At 40.9% G+C, this 19,622-nt stretch overlaps 1 protein-coding gene across 1 annotated transcript; it reads right to left on the reverse strand.

Moving 5' to 3' along the window:
- Positions 1-13,781: 13,781 nt before the first annotated feature.
- On the reverse strand, positions 13,782-16,178 carry LOC100993395 (cell division cycle protein 20 homolog). The gene has a single exon (XM_034967637.3). The coding sequence runs from the start codon at positions 15,280-15,282 to the stop codon at positions 13,912-13,914; it is 1,371 nt and encodes a 456-aa protein (XP_034823528.1). The 5' UTR covers positions 15,283-16,178; the 3' UTR covers positions 13,782-13,911.
- Between the last annotated feature and the right edge of the window lie 3,444 nt (positions 16,179-19,622).

Genomic DNA, 19,622 nt, shown 5'->3' on the forward strand with positions numbered 1-19,622 from the left:
CATCACCTGTGTCTCATTGTAGGACATTTTTATCACCCTACAAAGAAATTCTGTACCCTTTCAGAGACGCTCCACAATGCCTCCTCCTCCAACCCCTGGCAACACTAATCTGCTTTTCATCTCTACGGACTTGCATATTTTTGGACTTTTCACATAAATGTAATCATATAATGTGGCTTATTGTGTCTGGCTTCTTTCATTTAGCATAATGATTTTAAAAGTTCAACCATGTTGTTCCATGTATCAGTATTTCATTCCTTTTTACGGCTGAATAATATTCCATTGTGTGTGGATAGACCACATTTTGTTTGTCTGCTTATCAGTTGAAGAACTTTTGGGTTGTTTCTGCTTTTTGACGATTATGAACAATGCTTCCATGAACACTCATTTACAAGTTTTTGTATGAATACGTGTCTTCAGTTCTCTTGAGTGTACAGCAGGGAGTGGAAATGCTGGATCATATGATAACTTTGTACATATTTAGCATTTTGAGAAACTTCCAAACTATTTTCAGAGTGGCTGCACTATTTTACAATTCAAACAGCAATGTATGAGACCTTTAATTTCTTCATATCTTCATGAATACATTTTTTAAAATTTTAGCCTTCCTCATAGTTGTGAAGTAGTGTCTGCTTGTGGTTTTGATTTACAATTCCATAGAGACTAATGGTGTTGAGCATCCTTTCATGTGCTTGTTAGTCATTTGTACATACCCTTTGAAGAAATATCAATTGAAATCCCTTGCTTATTTTAAAATTGGGTTATTTGTTTTGTTGTTGGATTATAAGTGTTCTTTTTATATTATGCATTCAAGTTCTTTATCAGAGAATGTGCATATATTTTCCCCATTCTGTGGTTTGTCTTTTCACTTTCTTGATGCTATTATTTGAATCACAGTGGTTTTACATTTTGATTGAGGTCAATTTACCAATTTTCTCTGCTTTTGATGCCATATCTAAGACTTCTGGTATCATGTAAAGTCACAAAGATTTGCCCCTATGTTTTTTGCTAAGTGTTTTATAATTTTTGTTGTCACATTTAGTTCTTTGATCCATTTGAGTGAATTCTTATATGTTGTGAGGTAGGGGTCCAACTTTATTCTTTTGCATGTGGATAGGCAGTTTTCCCAGCGTTATTTGTTAAAAAGACTGTGCTTTCTCATTTAATTGTCTTGACATCCCTGATTTTGTAGAAAATCAGTTGACCATAAATGTGAGGATATTTTCTGGATTCTCAATTTTATTCCATTGGTCTATGTTTAGCTTTATACCAGTATCACACTCTTTTGATTATTGTAGCTTTACAGTAAGTTTTGGAATTGAAAATTGTGATTCCTTTTTGTTCTTTTTTTCAACACTATTTTGGATATTATGAGTCCTTTCCTTTTCTGTATAATAGTGTGGCTGGCCTTTGTCCTCAATTCCTGGGAGATAACTTCTGAGCCCTTGGAATTTCTCAAAAATAGTAGTTTCTTTGTTGTTCATTGTGGGCCTTTGGACCACACCTGTTAGTTTGTGCTGACAAGGTCACTCAAAATGAGTCTGTAGATAGTTTATGATAAGAAAATAACTCAGGATGGGGACGGTCCATGCTAGAAAGACCAACCATATGATTAGAAGGCTAGGGCTTTGAGCCATATTATAGCATACCTGACTTGGGGGAGGAGATGGGAGGTTAGAGATTGAGTTCAACCATGTGGCCAATGTTTTCATCAATTATACCTATGTAAAGAAGCCTCAGTAAGAACTCTGGACACTGAAGCTTAAATAAACAACGGTGAACTTCTCTGGTTGGCAATTCATTTTGAGCGAGTAGGAGCACATTTCAATGCCTAAAGGGTGGCACATCCTAAGGAAGATGGAAGCTACACATTTGGAATCCTCTCAGACTTTTTTTCATGTGTCTCCTCCTTTGGCTGGTTCTAATTTATATATAATTAAAATACTTCTTTATTTGCGGAAATGAAGCATTGTCATAAGTATAGCATTTTCCTGTGTTCTGTGAGTCATTCCAGTAAGTTATCAAACTTTCTCAAACTCAAAGGCAGTTGTGGAAACTCGAATTTTTATCCAGCTTGTGAGAAGTGAGGATGGACTTGGGGACCCCTGAACTTGCAGCTGGTGTCTGGGTTAGGGCAGTATCATAGAGGACTGTGTCCTTAACCTCGAGTTAGGCTAACTCCAGGTAATCTTCATATAAATTTTAGGATAAGCTTATCAATTTCTGCAAAAAAAGAAAGCTGGAATTTTACTGAACCTGTAGATCAGTTGAGGAACTTTGCCATCTTAACAGTAGTAAGTCTTCTAATCCACGAACAGGGGATTGTTTTACATTTATTTAATATTCTTTCATTTCTTTTAATTATATTTTGTAATTTTCACTGCATAAGTATTTCACATCCTTGGTTAAATTTGTTCTTAGCTGTCGTTGTTTTTTTAAAATGCTTTTGAAAATGGAATTGCTTTCATAATTTTATTTTTAGGATGTTGATTTTTAGCGTATAAAAATACAATCGATTTTTGTAGATTGATTGATATGGTTTGGATCTGTATTTCCACCAAATCACATGTCGAATTGTAATCCCAGTGTTGGAGGTGGGCCTAGTAGGAGGTGATTGGATCATGGCGGTGGATTTCTCATGAATGGTTTAGCACCATCCTCCCTTGGTACTGCTCTTAGGATAGTGAGTGAGTTCTCATATGATCTGGATGTTAAAATGTATGTAGCAACTTCCCCTTCTCTTTCTCTTGCTACTGCTCCCACCATGTGGTATGCCTTGCTTCCCCTTTGCCTTCTGCCATGATTGGAAGCTTCCTGAGGACTCCGCAGAAGCAGAAGCCACTATGCTTTCTGTACAGCCTGCAGAACCATAAGCCAATGAAACCTCTTTTATTTAAAAATTGCCCAGTCTCAGATTTTGTTTTGTTTTGTTGTTGTTGTTGTTTTTGAGACAGGGTCTCACTCTGTTGCCCTGGCTGGAGTGCAGTGGCACTATCTCGGCTCCCTGCAACCTCTGCCTCCTGGGCTCAAGCAATTCTCCCACCCCAGCCTCCCAAGTGGCTGGGATTACAGGCGCCCACCACCATGCCCAGCTAATTTTTTGTATTTTTAGTAGAGATGGGTTTTCACCATTTTGGCCAGGCTGGTCTCGAACTCCTGACCTCAAGTGATCCGCCTGCCTTGGCATCCCAAAGTGCTGGGATTATAGGCATGAGCCACCGCACCCAGCCCCAGTCTCAGGTATTTCTTCATAGCAATATGAGGATGGACTAATACACTGATCTTGTATCCTGTAAACTTGATGAATTTATTTACTAGTTCTAATAGTTTTTTAGTGGATGCCTTAGGATTTTCTATATATAAGAATATGTCTTTTCAGAATAGAAATAGTTTTACTTCTTTCAGTCCAGTCTGGTTGTCTTTTATTTCTTTTTATTGCCTAATAATTCTGGATATAACTCTCAGTACAGTGTTGAATAGAAGTGTCAAGAGTAGACATCCTTGTATTTTTCTTGATCTTAAGGGGAAAGCATTAAGTATAATGTTGGCTGTGGGTTTTTCACAGATGGCCTTTATCAGGTTGAGGAAGTTCCCTTTTATTCCTAGTTCTTTGAGTATTTTTATTAAGAAAAGGTAACTATTGTTTTGTGAAGAGCCAAGAAGAACAGCTGAATGAAACACCCTATAAAGCAACAATATGAGGCCTCTTCCATTTAGTTACTTCCTTATTTTCCATACCAGTTGTGAATCTTGAGAACAGAACCTCTGAATTGTAGGCAGTTGCCAATTTATAGCAAGCATGTTACTCTGCTGCCACTGGAAACTTACAATGAGACACATAGCTCCCTATTAACCTATGGGCTATAAATTTGTTCTTCTGAGAATACCCAGGGGAAAGAATAAAGGTAAGGGGATGTAGAGAGCAGATTACTCTTCTCAGTACATCCAGTCTCCTCTCTAAGCAACTGTGCTGGGAGCTTACACACACACACACACACACACACACACAATTTCACAACAGCAAATACATTTTCTTCCTTATCTGTGACTGGTCAGAACACTAAACTATTAATATCTCCAACTAGATTGTCCTTAACTTTGTACAAAGGTGAAAAGATACCCTCCTACCCTCTATTGACCTGCATGCAAATCATCTAATCAAGAAAATATCCTGTTAAAATGCTCCTGATTTCTGAATGTATGAGCAGCAAAGGGGCCCTGAATCAGAAATAATTATTTCAAGGAAGTACCTTTACAGTTCCAAGAAAGTTCCTGCTTCTTTATGAAAACAAATTCTCTCTAACTGAGATATTAATTTCCTCAAACAGGAGGTGCTTAGGAAGAAAGGACAGGGGATTGAGAATGGGAGATCCTTTACTCCCAGTAGGGGTTAGTCAACTCTCCATACCATCCATGCATCCTCATAAGCATGACCTTTTGTAGTCACCTGACCCTAACAACACAAGAAAGGAATTTTAAAAGGAGGTTTAGAGAGAGCAACTGTGCCAAAGACAGCAGTGACGGAATATTCACTTAGAAAAAGATAACTCTCTGATTGTGATATTGCTGTTTGCATTATTCTAGGTATGCAGTGAAGACTCTGCTTCCTCTTGCACATCTAGTCTGATTGATTGTAGTGACTGTCTTGCGAGGCTGGGTCAGGGCTCAGGGAAACAAAGTGCAGTGATGAATTGGCAATGCCTGGCAAGACCAGAGGCAGAAGATATGTGGTCCTGCCTGACTGTTTCTCCAGGGTCATTAGTAATAAACTTCCCTATTTAGTAGAAGAAGAAAGTAACAAAGTGGGATTGAGAATTGACTTTGAATTTTAGCTGGAGTTCCACTGTTGCAGATATTCTTGGATAGAATGCAAGGAAAAATACATTTACTTTTCATGATCTGGGAAACTCATCGAGACAATTGCCTTAATTTTTTTTCCTTTGTGTTGTTATGAATACCACTGCTATTTCCTTCTGAACAGGTAGTAACATGGTTTTGTTAACTCAAAGAATACAGACTTTGAGTCTCTTTCACACATATCTAAAACCACCCCTGGGACAGCATGGTATGAAAGGAAAGCCAGTTTCTTATTTTCCTCTCTGACCATTCCATTTTGTCTTGGCTGCAAGCGATGCTGTTGTGAAGCTCAGGTTAGGAGAGAAACAAAGCAACATCTCTAAGTGGTGTTAAGATGAGCCAGAGCTCTGGGAGGTACACCAGGGCATGAACAAGTGCCGTGTAAGCCCTCAGGAGCACTTCCAGCTGATGTGCCATGGAAGGAGGTCAGAATAGCTGATGGAAAACATAAAACTGCATAGTGATTGCCATGTAGCCCATGCACAGAAGTTTCGATGGTGTGTGTGTTCTCCAAGACCGCCAGTCCAGGGTTCAAATCCTGGCTGTGCACCCGCAAAATTCAGAAGGTCCTGGACAATGTTTTATTCCATCTTTGAATTTCCTCACCTGTAAAAAAAAAAAATAGGTGGGGGGCAGTAAGAATACCTAATTTACTGGATAAGTGGAGGAGTAAGTGAAATGATATATAGATAATGAACATACAATAGGGTGTGAGTGTGTGCATAAAATTTTGTATATATTTCATGCAGGTAACATTTTGGACATCAGGGATTAGAGATCCTCTGAAGTAGATTCGATCTTCAATACTAGGTTTTCTAACTTAAATTGGAATTCAGTGTAAATAAGGGAAAATATTAAAATCAGGCTGAAGAAAAGCAACATAGACTAAAGGGAGTTTGTGGAACCAGGGAGAAAAAGCTAAGAGAAACAGAAAAATGTGATTTCTCCTCCAGCAACAAGGGCATCGGCGGGCATACTCCACACCTCTATGGTGCCTGGCAGAGGACACACTAGGTATGATGTCAATGCCTCCCCATCTAGAATGAAAATCTTCCATCACTGGAGGGTCCACTAAAAGACCAGGTGTGCCTGAGTCCCACAACATCATATGTGTTCCTACTGACTCAAATGACAATCACTTCATGTGTCCATTTGACATGTAACGTCTTGAGCCTTCTTCAGTATTTGTGAAATTGGCTTCAGTTGCAAAACTCAAAAGACAGAGGCTGGGGGCCTTATGTTCATGGTTCATAGTCTCAGGCTGCCCTAAAACCTCCCAAATTTTAGCTAGAAAGAACTCTTGATTTACAATTACGCCATGATGGATTACCTGAAAACTCAACCTTCAGGCAAACTGTGATTAACTTGACCAAAGACATCTGGGAGAGCCATCGATGGCCTGAAATTATGATCTTAGTATTCTAGCCTGAAACTAGACACCACTGGAATTGCCCTTCTGCAAGACTTCAGCACAGGGGCCTTTGTTTGCTATCTCAACAGTTTTTTGTTTTTTCTTGGAACAGTACAGCAAAAAACACATCCACAGGAACAGCCTATCAAGAATCAAAGATGACTGTCCAGCTTAGCAGAAGTTGCTTTTTAGAAAACAAACTTCATCTTGCTTAAATGCTGGGAGAAAAGCAATTAATGCCTTAATGATTAGCAACTGCCAAATAAGTAAGTTTGTCAGAGCCATGGACTAAGTATAAAATTTAGTGCTTGAAAAATCATATGCTCACAATTAGCTGGGCTTTGCTGCTGGATACTGTAAAATCACAACATGCTGTCAAGATTCATTTTCAGGGGCTATTATCGGCAGTGAGTAAGGGTTGAAATGAAATGCAAAACAGGTTTACAGGTGCTAACATGAGCAATTTATCAGCATGCAGCAGGCTCCCCTTTGTTCTCTGGACAGCCCTGGGGACTTTGGTGCCTTCTTTTGCGCTGGGGAGTTGATGATCCAGCAGCGGCCCCAGAAGTAGGACTTAGAAAGAAGCTAAAGAAATTAAAAAAAAAATCAGTAAACCCTCTCACCCAAAGGAGCCTTCGAAGAAACTATTTGGGCTTAAAAACTACAGTTGTAGGGAAAAGCTACATATTTTCTTTCTGTCCATTTCCCTCCTAGCCAATACATTGCCCTCTAATCTGGGTCACTTGTTCTAAGGGAATTTGATTTTTTTTTTTTTTTTTGTCTCCACAAAGTCTAAAACCCTATGCCAATGAGGACAAGAAGCCTACAGAGCTTATGCCCATTTGCTCTAGAGGATAGGGCTTATTCATGGAAGAAAAATCAGCAAATTCATCCATTTACTTTAGTTTGGGAGTGCCTTAGGAACACAGCAAATGGGTGAAGTAAAAGTATCTAGGTGTATAAAATTAAGTCAACTTTCCAAAAGGGCCAGGGACAACGAAGCAACAAGAAGATAAAACCATTTGAAGATAACTGTTGTGGAGGCCTTTCACATTTTGAAAGACCAAACTCATCCTTTTAAAATAAAATCAATGTAAATTAGGGGATTATATTTAACTCTGAATCATAAACACTGAAAATTTTACTAGAATTTAAACTTCTCCAATGAATTAGAAATATTTTCTTCCAATGAGAAACAAGTGGTTGGGGTTAGCAGCAAATATATAAGAATAACACATCTTAGAGGATATTTTCACATGGCAGAGGAAGAATGGAACAAGTTGTGGGATTCACCTTGGGGTGAAGGACCTCGGTCTGTCACGCCTGGCTCTTGCCATTGCCATTCCGGCTGTTGTCAGTGTCTCTCCTTATCCCTGGACCTTTCTCCTACATTTCACCCCCTGGAAAGTCCATTCTTTCAATATTGGCTTCCTTTGTAATTTTCATCAGCCATTCATTCTCTGTTTAGTTGGTTTCCACTGATGAACAGGGGTGATGGTGGTGCGAAGGGAAAGAAAGTAAAAGAGGTGAGAGGCGAAGTAATGTGCAGAGCAGTCAAAACCAAGCCTTACAAGAGCCAAAAATAGAGCCCTTGAAATCATAAATATCATGGAGATCACTTCAGATAGTATGTCTCCTTCCTAGTCTTCAGGCGCACCCTGAAGCTTCCATTCTAGCAGGTCAAGGTCCTGCTTTTGACCTTGCCTTAGGTCAAAAGCAGGTTTCATGAAGGGATAATGGAGAGGAAAAACATCCATACTTAAAATAAAGATTTGCTTTCCTGTGGAATTGTGAAAGCTTTTGTATAAACAACTCAATTTAGGACTTTTACTTTGGACCCTTGGAGGTGTTAATAGTTTACATGGAATGCCCCTAAAGAAAAACCACTGTTGACATTAAAAATCTGCTGTGGTTCACCTTATACTTGCATCACAGAGAGGCCATGTCCTGATGAACTTCAAGTTCAGTCAAAACTTTAAGAGGTATTTCCCTAAATAGATTTGCTATCTTCCTAGGCATTAAGGAATAATCATATTTTCATTAGACACTTTTCTCAAGTCAATGAGATATTTCTTCCTGTTTCATGGGTCTAAGGGAAGATGAGTATTTTTCACTTGGAGGCCAGCAGAGAAAAGGTGAAAGGGGAAAAGCAAGAGAAGCAGGAAGGTGCCCTTGCTTGCAGCCACAGGCAGTCATGCTGCAACACTCTCTTGCTCTCCCTTCCTCGAATTCCTCCTGAATGGGTCAGGAAACAATGAGAGACATGGGAAATTAATATATTTCATTTGCAGGGAGCAAAGGTGGCTCTGGACTTGCATTCCTGCTCATGATGCTCACAGATAAAGGGGTGCTCTTTCAAGGATAAGGGGAGTACCTGGAATGGAGTTGTAATGAGGACATGGGAAAGCTGGGGAGCTTTTTACAGATTACCTCTTTATTTGTTGCTGTTTCATGATAAAATATGTTACGATCTTAGATCATTGGCATAGTTGGAACTACCATTAATAGGTATGAAATATTCTTAGAAAGTTAATGATCCATTACATTTGGAAACAGTAAAGTCCAGCAGATATTATTGAATCAAGGCTAACATTGATAGAGTCCAGGAGCCCATCTGCTTTTGACTCTACTTTGAGCCTTAACTCTACCTTGCAGAGTTCTCCATGTAGCAGAGCTCAATAAATGTTTGCTGTTGAATTAAGTGACTAGAATTGAATACAGGATGAAGGCCACATTGTAAAGTTGTGGGAAACAATGGATTTCTTTTCAGAAAATAATGTTGGCTAGCCATTTGAAGAAAATACTAATTTTCATATGATTTAAAAAAGAATTTTCAGATGAATGAAAAGGCCAAATGTAAAGTCCAAATTTGTAAATGTAGAAGAAAATAAAGGAGACTCTCTTTACAAGCTTGATATGGGGACAGTCTTCCTAAAGAAGATAGAATACCCAGAACCCATAATGGAAAAGAAAATCAGATATAATGACCTTAAGGAAATTTTTTTGAGGAATGAAATACACTATAAACAGCATTAAAACACACACACGCACACACACACACACATGCACGCACACACACAAAACACAAAACAGTCTGGGAAAAAGTATTTGCAAAATATATAACTGTTAAAGGAAAGACAACAGACAAACCACACAATAGAACAAGGGTCAAAGGATATGAGTAGTTAATCCACAGAAGAAAATTCAGATAATCAACAAACACTTGAAAAGACACGCAACCTCACCAACAATCAAGAAAACACAGACAAAAAGAAAGACAAGATAGTATTTCTGCTGCCCACTTGACTGAAAAAAATGAAAACCATTGTGAATCTAGTGTTGGCATCCTGAAGACTCCCTTGCAGCATGCTGCTAGGACTGTACATTGGTAAATTTGTGTAGGTAAATACTGAAATGTAAAACATGTGAATTACTTCACATCTATAGACAAACACCTGATGCATTTACTGCAGTAGAGTTAGCAAGACACAGGGGGACTAAAAGATCCAGAACTACATTATTTTTGTAGAGGGTGAGCAAAAGTCAGGAAGTAGTGTAGGGTAAATTGGGTACTGTAGTGTAGGCAATGAATGGGTTAAAGAAAGGGCCATGGGAAAGGGGAAGGGAGGGAGAGTTAGAGGGAGGAGCCTTCCAAGGACCAAGGGAGAGTCTTCATGGTACTGCTCCCATGGCCCAAACCATTGGCCAAGAAGTCGTTCCTGGGCTGCAATCCACTCACACGCGTTTTGTTTATTGGGCTTACATTTTCTTGTAGCAGCCATCACCTGCAACTCTTTGTTTTGCCACAGTCAGCACCACTTACTCCCCATTGTTTCCATCTGGCCAGGGTGATTCATTTATGTTTTTGAGCTGGCCTGTGTCAAAAATTTCACGTATTTTTGTCCCATGCCCTCTGGATTAAGCCTGCATTGTTTGTTGTGCAAGAAAATAAGATAGTGAGACCTGGAGTGCAACCTGATCTCATCCCTCATCCTCTATCCCTCTCCTGGACTTGTACATGTTTGGGAAAGTACCTGGATTCCCATGGAGTCCAAAGGGTAAAACATATCCAGACAGATAAGAAGTAACCCATCCCCATGCCATCCACAGGTCATCACTAAGACTCTGGGGGTAACGATGAGGGCCCAGAAACATCTGCCCTCAGGTGCCAACCTAGATGGCAGGCCCCAGAGTGGAGCTTGAGAGATTCCCTATGGAATGGGAAAGGCTCAAACTCCCTGTAGGTTGCAGATAAATGACAGGGACTATCAAACTTTATGTTTAGACATCATTTTTATTGTTTCTTGATTCTGTGATGTTTACAGAACACAGGACATGTACTTGTCTTTCAGAAGTTTACCCCTGAGTCCCAGAAACAAAGGCATACAAACTCAGTTGATAGAAACTTCACTTTTCCCTTTACCCTTGGACTATCTCATTTTTGTCCCCTCCCCTTCTTTCACACCCCATCTTGAATCCCTCAGCAAACTGTTAGTGCCACCTTCAGAATAGATCCAGTGTCTGACCACTTCTCACCACTTTCCCTGCTACTGCTTTGGTCTAAGTAAATCCTCTTCCTACCTGGTCTCCCTGCTTCCACCCTTGCCTGGCCTCAATCTAGTCTCAACATGGCAGCTAGAGTGACCTTCAAAAGTCAGAGGCCAACAGTTCTTCATTTAAAATCCTGCAATGGCTCCCCCTTCAGCCAGACTAAGTCAAGATCTTCATAATGGTCCAGGAGACCCCATGTAATCTGTACCCCTCCACCCCATGACCTCTCTGACCTCACTCTCACTGGGCCCCCATCCCTCTCACAGCTGCACTGCTGTTCCCCCACCCCTCCCCTCCCACTTGTTCTCTCCCTCTTCAGGACTCCTGCACCATTCATTCTGCCTGCCCAGGCCACTCCCTTTGCTTGGCTAACCTACTTTTCTTTTGCAAGCCTTTGAAAGTCACCTTCTCAGTGAGACTGACACAGAACCATCCCCAACTAAAATTGCAGTCTGCTCTCTCCATATCTCCCTACCATGCTGTGTGTTTTCCAAAGGGCTTAAAATACCATGTATTTTACTTATTTATTATGTTTATTCTCCACCTACTAGAATTTTAGCTCCTCAAGAACAGAGATTTTTTTAACCTGTTTTGTTCCCTGGTATATATAATCCAGAGGGCTGTGAATGAATGAATGAATGAATGAATGAATGAATTTATGAACGAAATGGTCATTAACTGATATGGATGGCTGTGTCCCCACCAAAATCTCATTTTGTATTATAGTTCCCATAATCCCCACATGTGGTGGGAGGGACTCGGTGGGAGGTAATTTAATCATAAGGGGATTACCCTCATGCTCTTCTCATGATAGTAAGTGAGTTCTTATGAGATCTGATGGTTTTATAAGGGGCTTTTCCCCATTTTGCTCAGCACTTCTCCTTGCTGCTGCCATGCGAAGAAGGACGTACTTCCCTTTCTGCCATAATTGTAAGTTTCCTGAGGCTTCCCCAGCCATGCAGAACTTGAGTCAACTAAACCTCTTTCCTTTCTAAATTACCCAGTCTCTGGTATATCTTTATTAGCAGTGTGAGAATGGACTAATATATTAATAAAAACTTCATTTGTTAAATATCTAGCAAGAAGCACAGATTAGTGCTAAAAATGTAATGAAATGGAGATGTCAGGTTTTCATAAATAAAGATGTATCACCAAAGTGCAAAAGGCCTTAATTTGAGGAATGGTTTATCCTTCCAGGTTGAATTCATACAGTTTAAGGACAATAGTGTGCAATTTAAAGATAGTGTGGTTCAAAAATAAAGACAACTCCCAACTTTTTTACCCTCTCCTGAACTTTGGTATTTGTTTATCCAAGTACTGGATTGACTTATTAGAACTAGGTATTTGGAATTATATTTCAGGAATTCATAACTGCTTTTAATTACTGTAGCAAATATCTAAGCACAAGAAAATAAACTACAAAAAGATTAACAGGTATTAAGTACTATTTGACAGTGGATTCAAATGCTGTCAGATCTAAAAACTCAAGTCATGCATTTTCCAGCTGTTTTAAGTCTCAGAGCAGAGCTGAATGTCCTGAAAACTTATGTTTCTACAGAGAAGATTATTAGCACCAACTGGGAATCGTCAGGTTGGCTCCAAAGTGGCTAATCTCAGAGATGCTGCTCCAGGAAAAAACTTTTTTCTCATAATTACAGGAGATTGCAACCACGGAAAAATAAAAGGCAGGAGAAATGGAGAAGTAGATACTCTGGAAATGTAATCTTGGTTAAAGAGAGAGAAACCACCTGACACAGAGAAAACAAAAAGCTATGTTTCCTCAGCCATGCACACAATTTAGTCCTGCTATTCTATTCTGTGAATATCTGAAAGGGAGATAGTCGTAGCTCACATTTTTAACCTAAATAGAATTACCTTTTGTGACTGTTGGCAACCTAGATTTGCTTAGAGTTTCTAGATATGAGTGTGAACTTATTTAAAAGTATTTTATTGTATTCAGGTTTTCGGTGCCTATTTTAACATTTTTTTCTTGTTTAAAAAATGCTCATTTTAGAGAATTCACACTGAAAAGCACAAAGAAAAAAACTAAAATCACCTCTAACATCACCATATCATTAACATTCTGACATTATTTCTTTTCAGTCTTTTTCCTCTGCTTGTATGATGACTCCAGACCTCCATCTAAATTTTCAACAGGTTGTCTTTCATGTCTACCCAGTGACCTCTAAACATTTTTGATATGACTGAGGGGTCAACCCCCTTTCTTATCATCACTTGGTGGAGAAAATACCAGGACTTTTAACCATTGGCTAGAATGCTCCATTCTGGGGACTGTTACCTTTACTGCTGACAAACTCAGGAAGTCTGCAGCAAGGCCAGTTCAACGCAGGACCCTGGAGGGAGGGTCTTCAGTAGAACAAGAGTCTGGAGGTCTAAAACATTCATCACTACGTGAAACACAAGTCTCACTGCCAGGTCACTGGTAGAAGTTTCTCTGGAAGAGGAGGCTTAAAGGCAAAAGGAAGGTCCTCCTTACATTGCTGCTCAGGCCATGCAACTACAGCCTGGATCGCTCCTTGTATTTGCCCACTCAGCAGATACACTGGGTTTGTGTCAAGGCCCTTCTGCTGGGGTGGTCAAGTCAGGAGGAGGTTAACGTTAGCTGTACATTGTGCCTCAATCCAGCCTCTCCCTGGAACAACTTCAACCCTGGTTTTGGGCTCAATACCAACTATCAACCAATCTAAATGCAACTTTGTCATCACCAAGCAGAATGTTAGTAGAGCTCTATAATGGGAATATTGGAGAGGTTGCCTCATCACCTCCCTAAGAACTTGACCATGCAGTGGGTTAATGGGGGTGGGCATGTGCTTTATTTATTCATTTCATAAATACCACTGACTCCTATTTTTTTAATCACACTGTGGTGTCAACCAATCTCTTCTGTCCTTCTTCTCTGAAATGATTCAAAGCACGTTGCTGCAAGTGAGTTATTGTAAATTGTCTCTTATTTATTAAAACAGGATTGAATACAATTCTGTAATTAGACAGCAGTTTTGTTTTTTTTTTTTTTGAAGGGAGACATGACTTTATTAGAAAAATAAAAAACAACTGAGGTGATGGGTTGGTCTTCAGCGGATGCCTTGGTGGATGAAGCTGCTTTTGGCTGCACTGGCCTTCTCCCGCTCCCGCCGCCACACAGGGTCCAACTCAAAACAGTGCCATAGCCTCGGGGTCTCATCTGCTGCTGCAGATGCCACTGTGGCCCCATCTGGGCTCATGGTCAGAGTCAGGACCTGGGATGTGTGACCTTTGAGTTCAGCCACCTTGGCCATGGTTGGGTACTTCCAAATAACCAGCTGGTTCTGTGCAAAGCCATGGCCTGAGATGAGCTCCTTGTAGTGGGGAGACCAGAGGATGGAGCACACCTGGGAAAGGGCATCCACGGCACTCAGACAGGCCCCAGAGCACACGTTCCAGATGCAAATATGTCGATCACTGGTGCCCCCTCCTGTTGCCGGGACATTGGACTGCCAGGGACACCATGCTACGGCCTTGACAGCCCCTTGAAGGGTGAATGTCTGCAGAGGAACCCAGCCACCCTCTCCAAGAGCACTAGGCCACACTTTGACCAAGTTATCATTGCCACCACTGGCCAAATGTCGTCCATCTGGGACCCAGCGCAGCCCACACACTTCCTGGCTGTGGCCACTCAGTGTGGCCACGTGGTGTTCTGCCACCCGAACATCATGGTGGTGGATGTGGCCAGAATGTGAACCACTGGATAGGATATAGCTGTTCCAGCTTAGGGAGCCCACTCGGGCAGAGTGACTGGTCATATTTCGAAGCCGTTTCTGCTGCTGCACATCCCATAGATGCACCTCAGCACTGCTGATGCCCACAGCCAAGTAGTTGCCCTCTTTGATCCAGGCCGCGGAGTATACATATTTCCCAGTCTGCTCCATTTGCAAAAGCTGCAGGATGTCACCAGAGCTTGCGCTCCACAGGTACACACTGTTGTCCAGCGCCACGGCCAATACATTCCCAGAGCTCCAGTCCACAAGGTTCAGGTAGTAGTCATTTCGGATTTCAGGGGCATCCAGGTTATGGTCTGGCAGGGAAGGAATGTAATGGTAGGTCTTCCGGCTGGAGCCAGGAGTGGCCTTTTGGCTGTAGAGTACTTTCAGTCTGTTCTGGTAACCCTCTGGCGCATTTTGTGGTTTTCCACTGAGCCGAAGGATCTTGGCTTCCTCTACATCAAAACCGTTCAGGTTCAAAGTCCAGGCTTTCTGGTGTTCCTTCTTGGTGGGCGTCTGGCTGTTTTCAGGCTGGTTCTCCTTTCTCAGGAGGAAGCTGGCCACCTCCATCTGGGCAGCACTGCGAGGGGGGATATAGCGGTCACCGCCAGGTTTGCTAGGAGTGGTCTGACCCTTGGAACTGGATTTGCCAGGAGTTCGGCCTGGAGTCCTGCCGGCGCTGTGGGATCGGTTGGCGGCCCGCATGGGTGAGGGGGCCGGGCCTGTGGCTTTCTTGGCTTTGCGCTGCCAGCGAGCAGGGGGTGCATTGGGGATGGGTGCATCCAGTTGAAGCAGCGAGTGCAGGTCACTCTCGAACGCGAATTGTGCCAGGGGAGCGCCCGCAGGGGGAGGGGGCCTTGCAGATGGTGACTACGGAGCCCGTGCCCTCCGGAGCAAGTTGCAGTTCCGACCCTAGACAGCAGTTTTTAAAAGCATCAAAAACAAAAAACAAAAAACAAAAAAACCAGGCAAGGAGTGAATATCATTGTCAGCTCCATTGCTTCATTATCAAATGGTTTTCAGCCACAGCTTATTCATGATGGTGTAGACACTGTTTTGAACATAAATAAATTATATTTAGGTACCACGGTATAAAAATCTTGAAAATGTTTTGAAATATACGCAAAAATATAAAACAAAGGATATTATGATAGACACATACATGTGTATATTCACATATACATGTATATATATGTTCATTCATGTACATTTCTATGTGTGTATATAAATATGAGTACATTTTTGTATATATACATAAATGTATGAGCACCAATATTTCTCTCTCTCAGGGAACATTCCTATATACCTATTTTTTAAAAATCCTGGTTAAAGAATATATTTTCTACCTTGCAATATGTTACAATTGAAAGTGGGCATTGTTAACAAAATAGAAGAGAATAATTCTACAGAGAACATCTAAACCATTCACACAAACAGCAACTAATACCCATGAATGAACAAACAAAATATGTACACCATTTGTGTATGATGGTTGATTTCATACTTAGAGGCTCTGTATAAGAAAAAGGACAGGAAGAAAAAGGCTTTTCATATTCAGGAACATCTTGATACTTCAAGAAATATGTGAAGGAAAGAGAGGAAGGGGTGGGCCAAACATCACTGGGATGAAATTTCTGGCATGAAAGAGTGCGGGTGAAGACCTGATGTTGTGAGTGAAAAAACACATGAAAGTATAATGCAAACACCAGATGGCTTGAGAGAGAGAGAGAGAGAGAGAGAGATTTCATAGGTCCTAGGAAGAGACAGGACATTTGCAGGATACTGACAGCCCGTCATCTTTCTAGAATATTGAGAAAAATTCAAGTTTTAACCTATATTTGTTCTTTATAGAGTCCCTTTATGTAATTCTGCTTTAAAACAATTCTTTCAGAAGGAATAAATGCAATTTATTTGCTATCCAATAGAGCTACAGGGATTTCCATCAGTGACTTCTTCCTTTGAGAATAATTATCTCGGGAGTTAAACAGTACAGACATTATGGCATGTGAAGATGCCTCAATGGCTTTGCAGGAAAAGCAAGTTTGCACAACAGCAACAGACAGCATCAGAAGTGGCCCTCTGAAACAGGAACAGGATTGGGAATTCCAAATCAAATTTTTCTGCTCCTAAACCTTATAAACCTTTCTTCTCTGTGCTATTTGCTCCCCATCTTCAGTCCCCAGTGAAGATGTCCATCCTTTTACCCTAAGATATTCTTGAAATTTATTTTTGGAAGCAGTCTTCCTTCTCTCTGGCTCTAATCCTTTCTCTTTCTTCCCTATTAGAGTCCAACCAGGATGGCGACTTGACTGGATTTTACAGTTTCATTGACACGCATGAGCTCTATCAAACTTCTGGGAGTTTTTCTGAAATGTTTACACGGAAGGCACCTGGAGCCCATTGAATTTCCCTCTTCAAATGCTTAAGTTTTCTTCTGTCTTGGTGGCTACTGCCTCCTTCTCACTTTCTGCCTTAGGTCAAGATAAATGAGTTTTTCACCAAGAAAGCCATATGGATCTCTGAGGTTTTGAACTCTAACCAATGCTATCTCATTGATTGCCTTTGGATTTCAGGGTCTTATTTTACGTCAACCTCAGCCTCTCTCTTCTGCAGTTCCATATCCGCATGAGCTACAAGAGTCCCATGTAGGTCCCTTCCTCTGCTAATAGCTGCCTCATTGTACTGCTTCTGTGTTCACTTTAGAGATAGAGGATCAAATGGTAGAAACTTTTGGCAAACTTTTGACCAGAGAATGGCTTACATGGGAATTAATTATGCACTTGTTCGTTTTACTCTATAGAACAATCCCATCTGTATTGGATCTGTATGTTCCATCTCCCATGTGAAAGAAGCACCCTACAAAGATAACTTCAGTCTGGGCACAGTGGTTCACACCTGTAATCCCAGAACTTTGGGAGCCTGAGTGGGGAGGATCTTTTGAGCCCAGGAGTTCGAGACTAGTCTGGGCAACAAAGAGAGACCCTGTTTCTAAAACAAAAACAAAAACAAAGATATCTTCAGAGCCTGTTCAGTCTTTGGTCCTGGTTTAGATATAGGTATATAGAGAGAGCTATTTGAGTAATCAATTCCCAATATGGTATGATTTGAGCATTTGGAGAGGTCTTCTTTACATATCATAGTCCTTAGATTATTACCAATAAATATTTTTCTTTTGGGGTTAACATTACAGTAATAATATATTTTGAATCTAAAATTTGGATGGAGACACAGGACACAGAATATATAATGCTCAAAAAATGTAATGCTCAATGAAGTGAATGTCTCTATCATATTCTTTTTTGTTGTTGTTGTTGTTATATAGATGAGGCCTTCCTATATTGTCCAGGCTGGTCTCAAACACCCAGCTTTGCCTCCTTATGTGCCAGGAAAACAGGCCTGAGCCACCAAGACTCTCAATATATTATTAAAATATAAACAAATTACTTGAAGTGGTACCCCTCAAAATAATGTCATTTTCACTTTAATGTAAATTAGTCTTACTATAAAATCACTTTCCTGCTTTCAACAAGTTGCAATGTAAGACGGGACATTCTCTGAAATGGAGAGAAGATAAACATGAAGTAAGAAGCTTTGTCCCCAGCAGGCTTTTCCTGGCAGAAAATATGGACATCTGGGTGGTGTCATAGTCAGGAGGCCAGGAGGAAGGATTTGCCAAAATGGGTAAACTGGGCAGTGCATGAAAACTGGTGCCTTTTCTCCTATGGGCCATCATCCTGTTGATAGTGAGGTACCAAGAGAAGTGCTGATGGTAAAGCCCTGTGTCCTCCCCATCCATGATCTTGGCCGAAAGCATTAACCCCCGAAGAGTCTCGGTGCTTTTAGAGACTTCCTGGTCTGAAGTGACTGCCTGTTGTGGACAAAAGCTGAAAACAAACAACATAAAAACAAACTAAAAAGGTCAGTTACTCAAGGATCTAGACAACTAGCCAACACCTCCACAAACAAATGGGAGCTTAATAGACTTCGCAAAATTACTTTTTATCTAGTTGTTGTTTTTTTTTTTGCTTATTTAATAAAGTTGAAAATACAATGCAGTTCTGCGAGGCATTTTTTTTTTCTTTCATTGTGTCATTTACTGCTTTGCTTAAGGGGGAAAAGTCTTTTATACTCTTGCCAAAAAAGAAGCAGGGGAGGACTAAGAAGGAATGTTTTATTTGGGATTCCTGTCTGTATCCGTCAAAATGGAAGAATTGGCAAGATGATATTGAAATAATGGTGGATAGTCTTGCTGGCCTCATTTTGGACACTTTCTTGAAAAGGCTGCTTATTAGATTATGCAAAGCTCTTAAAAATTCAAAGAACTCTTACTTTGACAAAACATTTTTCCATCATCTGGTTAGAATTTCTGGGCCAGTTAGCTCAGATCTACTATTTCCTCCCCATATGTTGTTCTGCAAACCATGAGGAGAGAGGGTCATTATTTCGCAGGAGTCAGGAATGGGATGCAATTATGGGGCCTGTGGACAGGAGAGATGGTATCTTCTCCCAAGCTCACTAGCATAGAAGGCCACTTGTCTACATTCAGGAGCTGCTGATTGAATTTGGCCTGGTATATCCTACAAATGCCTTATCAGCCAACTCTCCTCTTCTGTTTATTTAGAAAGAAGCCATTGTGTGATGTGGTTATTCTTATGAGGCCTGCAGAACAAGTGCTGCCTTTGACATGCTGAGTGTGCAGTGTACACATATGCCCTCGTCTATGAGTTCACATGCACACAAACACACGCACAGCCCCAAATGCCCTCCTGCCTGGTATGAAGGGGAAAGCCTCAGATGGGGGCCTGCATCTCTGTAATTCAAGCAGATGGATTTGGAGCTGGCCAGAGGGTTTGCTCTCCTCAGTCTCTTCCTTAATATCTTGGGGGTCAGTTTATATTCAGAAATCCAGTGTATAGGAACGCTGGAATAGCTGCAATTTGGGGTAATTTGCCTGGGTTTGCATTTGTGCTTTCTTTGGCTTAATCTGCTTAATTGAGACCTGAACTCTGGCTGGCTGCCAGTATTCACAAAGCATGTGGGCACCA

This window comes from Pan paniscus, chromosome 11 (assembly GCF_029289425.2).
Source record: "Pan paniscus chromosome 11, NHGRI_mPanPan1-v2.0_pri, whole genome shotgun sequence".
In the NCBI taxonomy this organism is placed as follows: Eukaryota; Metazoa; Chordata; class Mammalia; order Primates; family Hominidae; genus Pan; species Pan paniscus.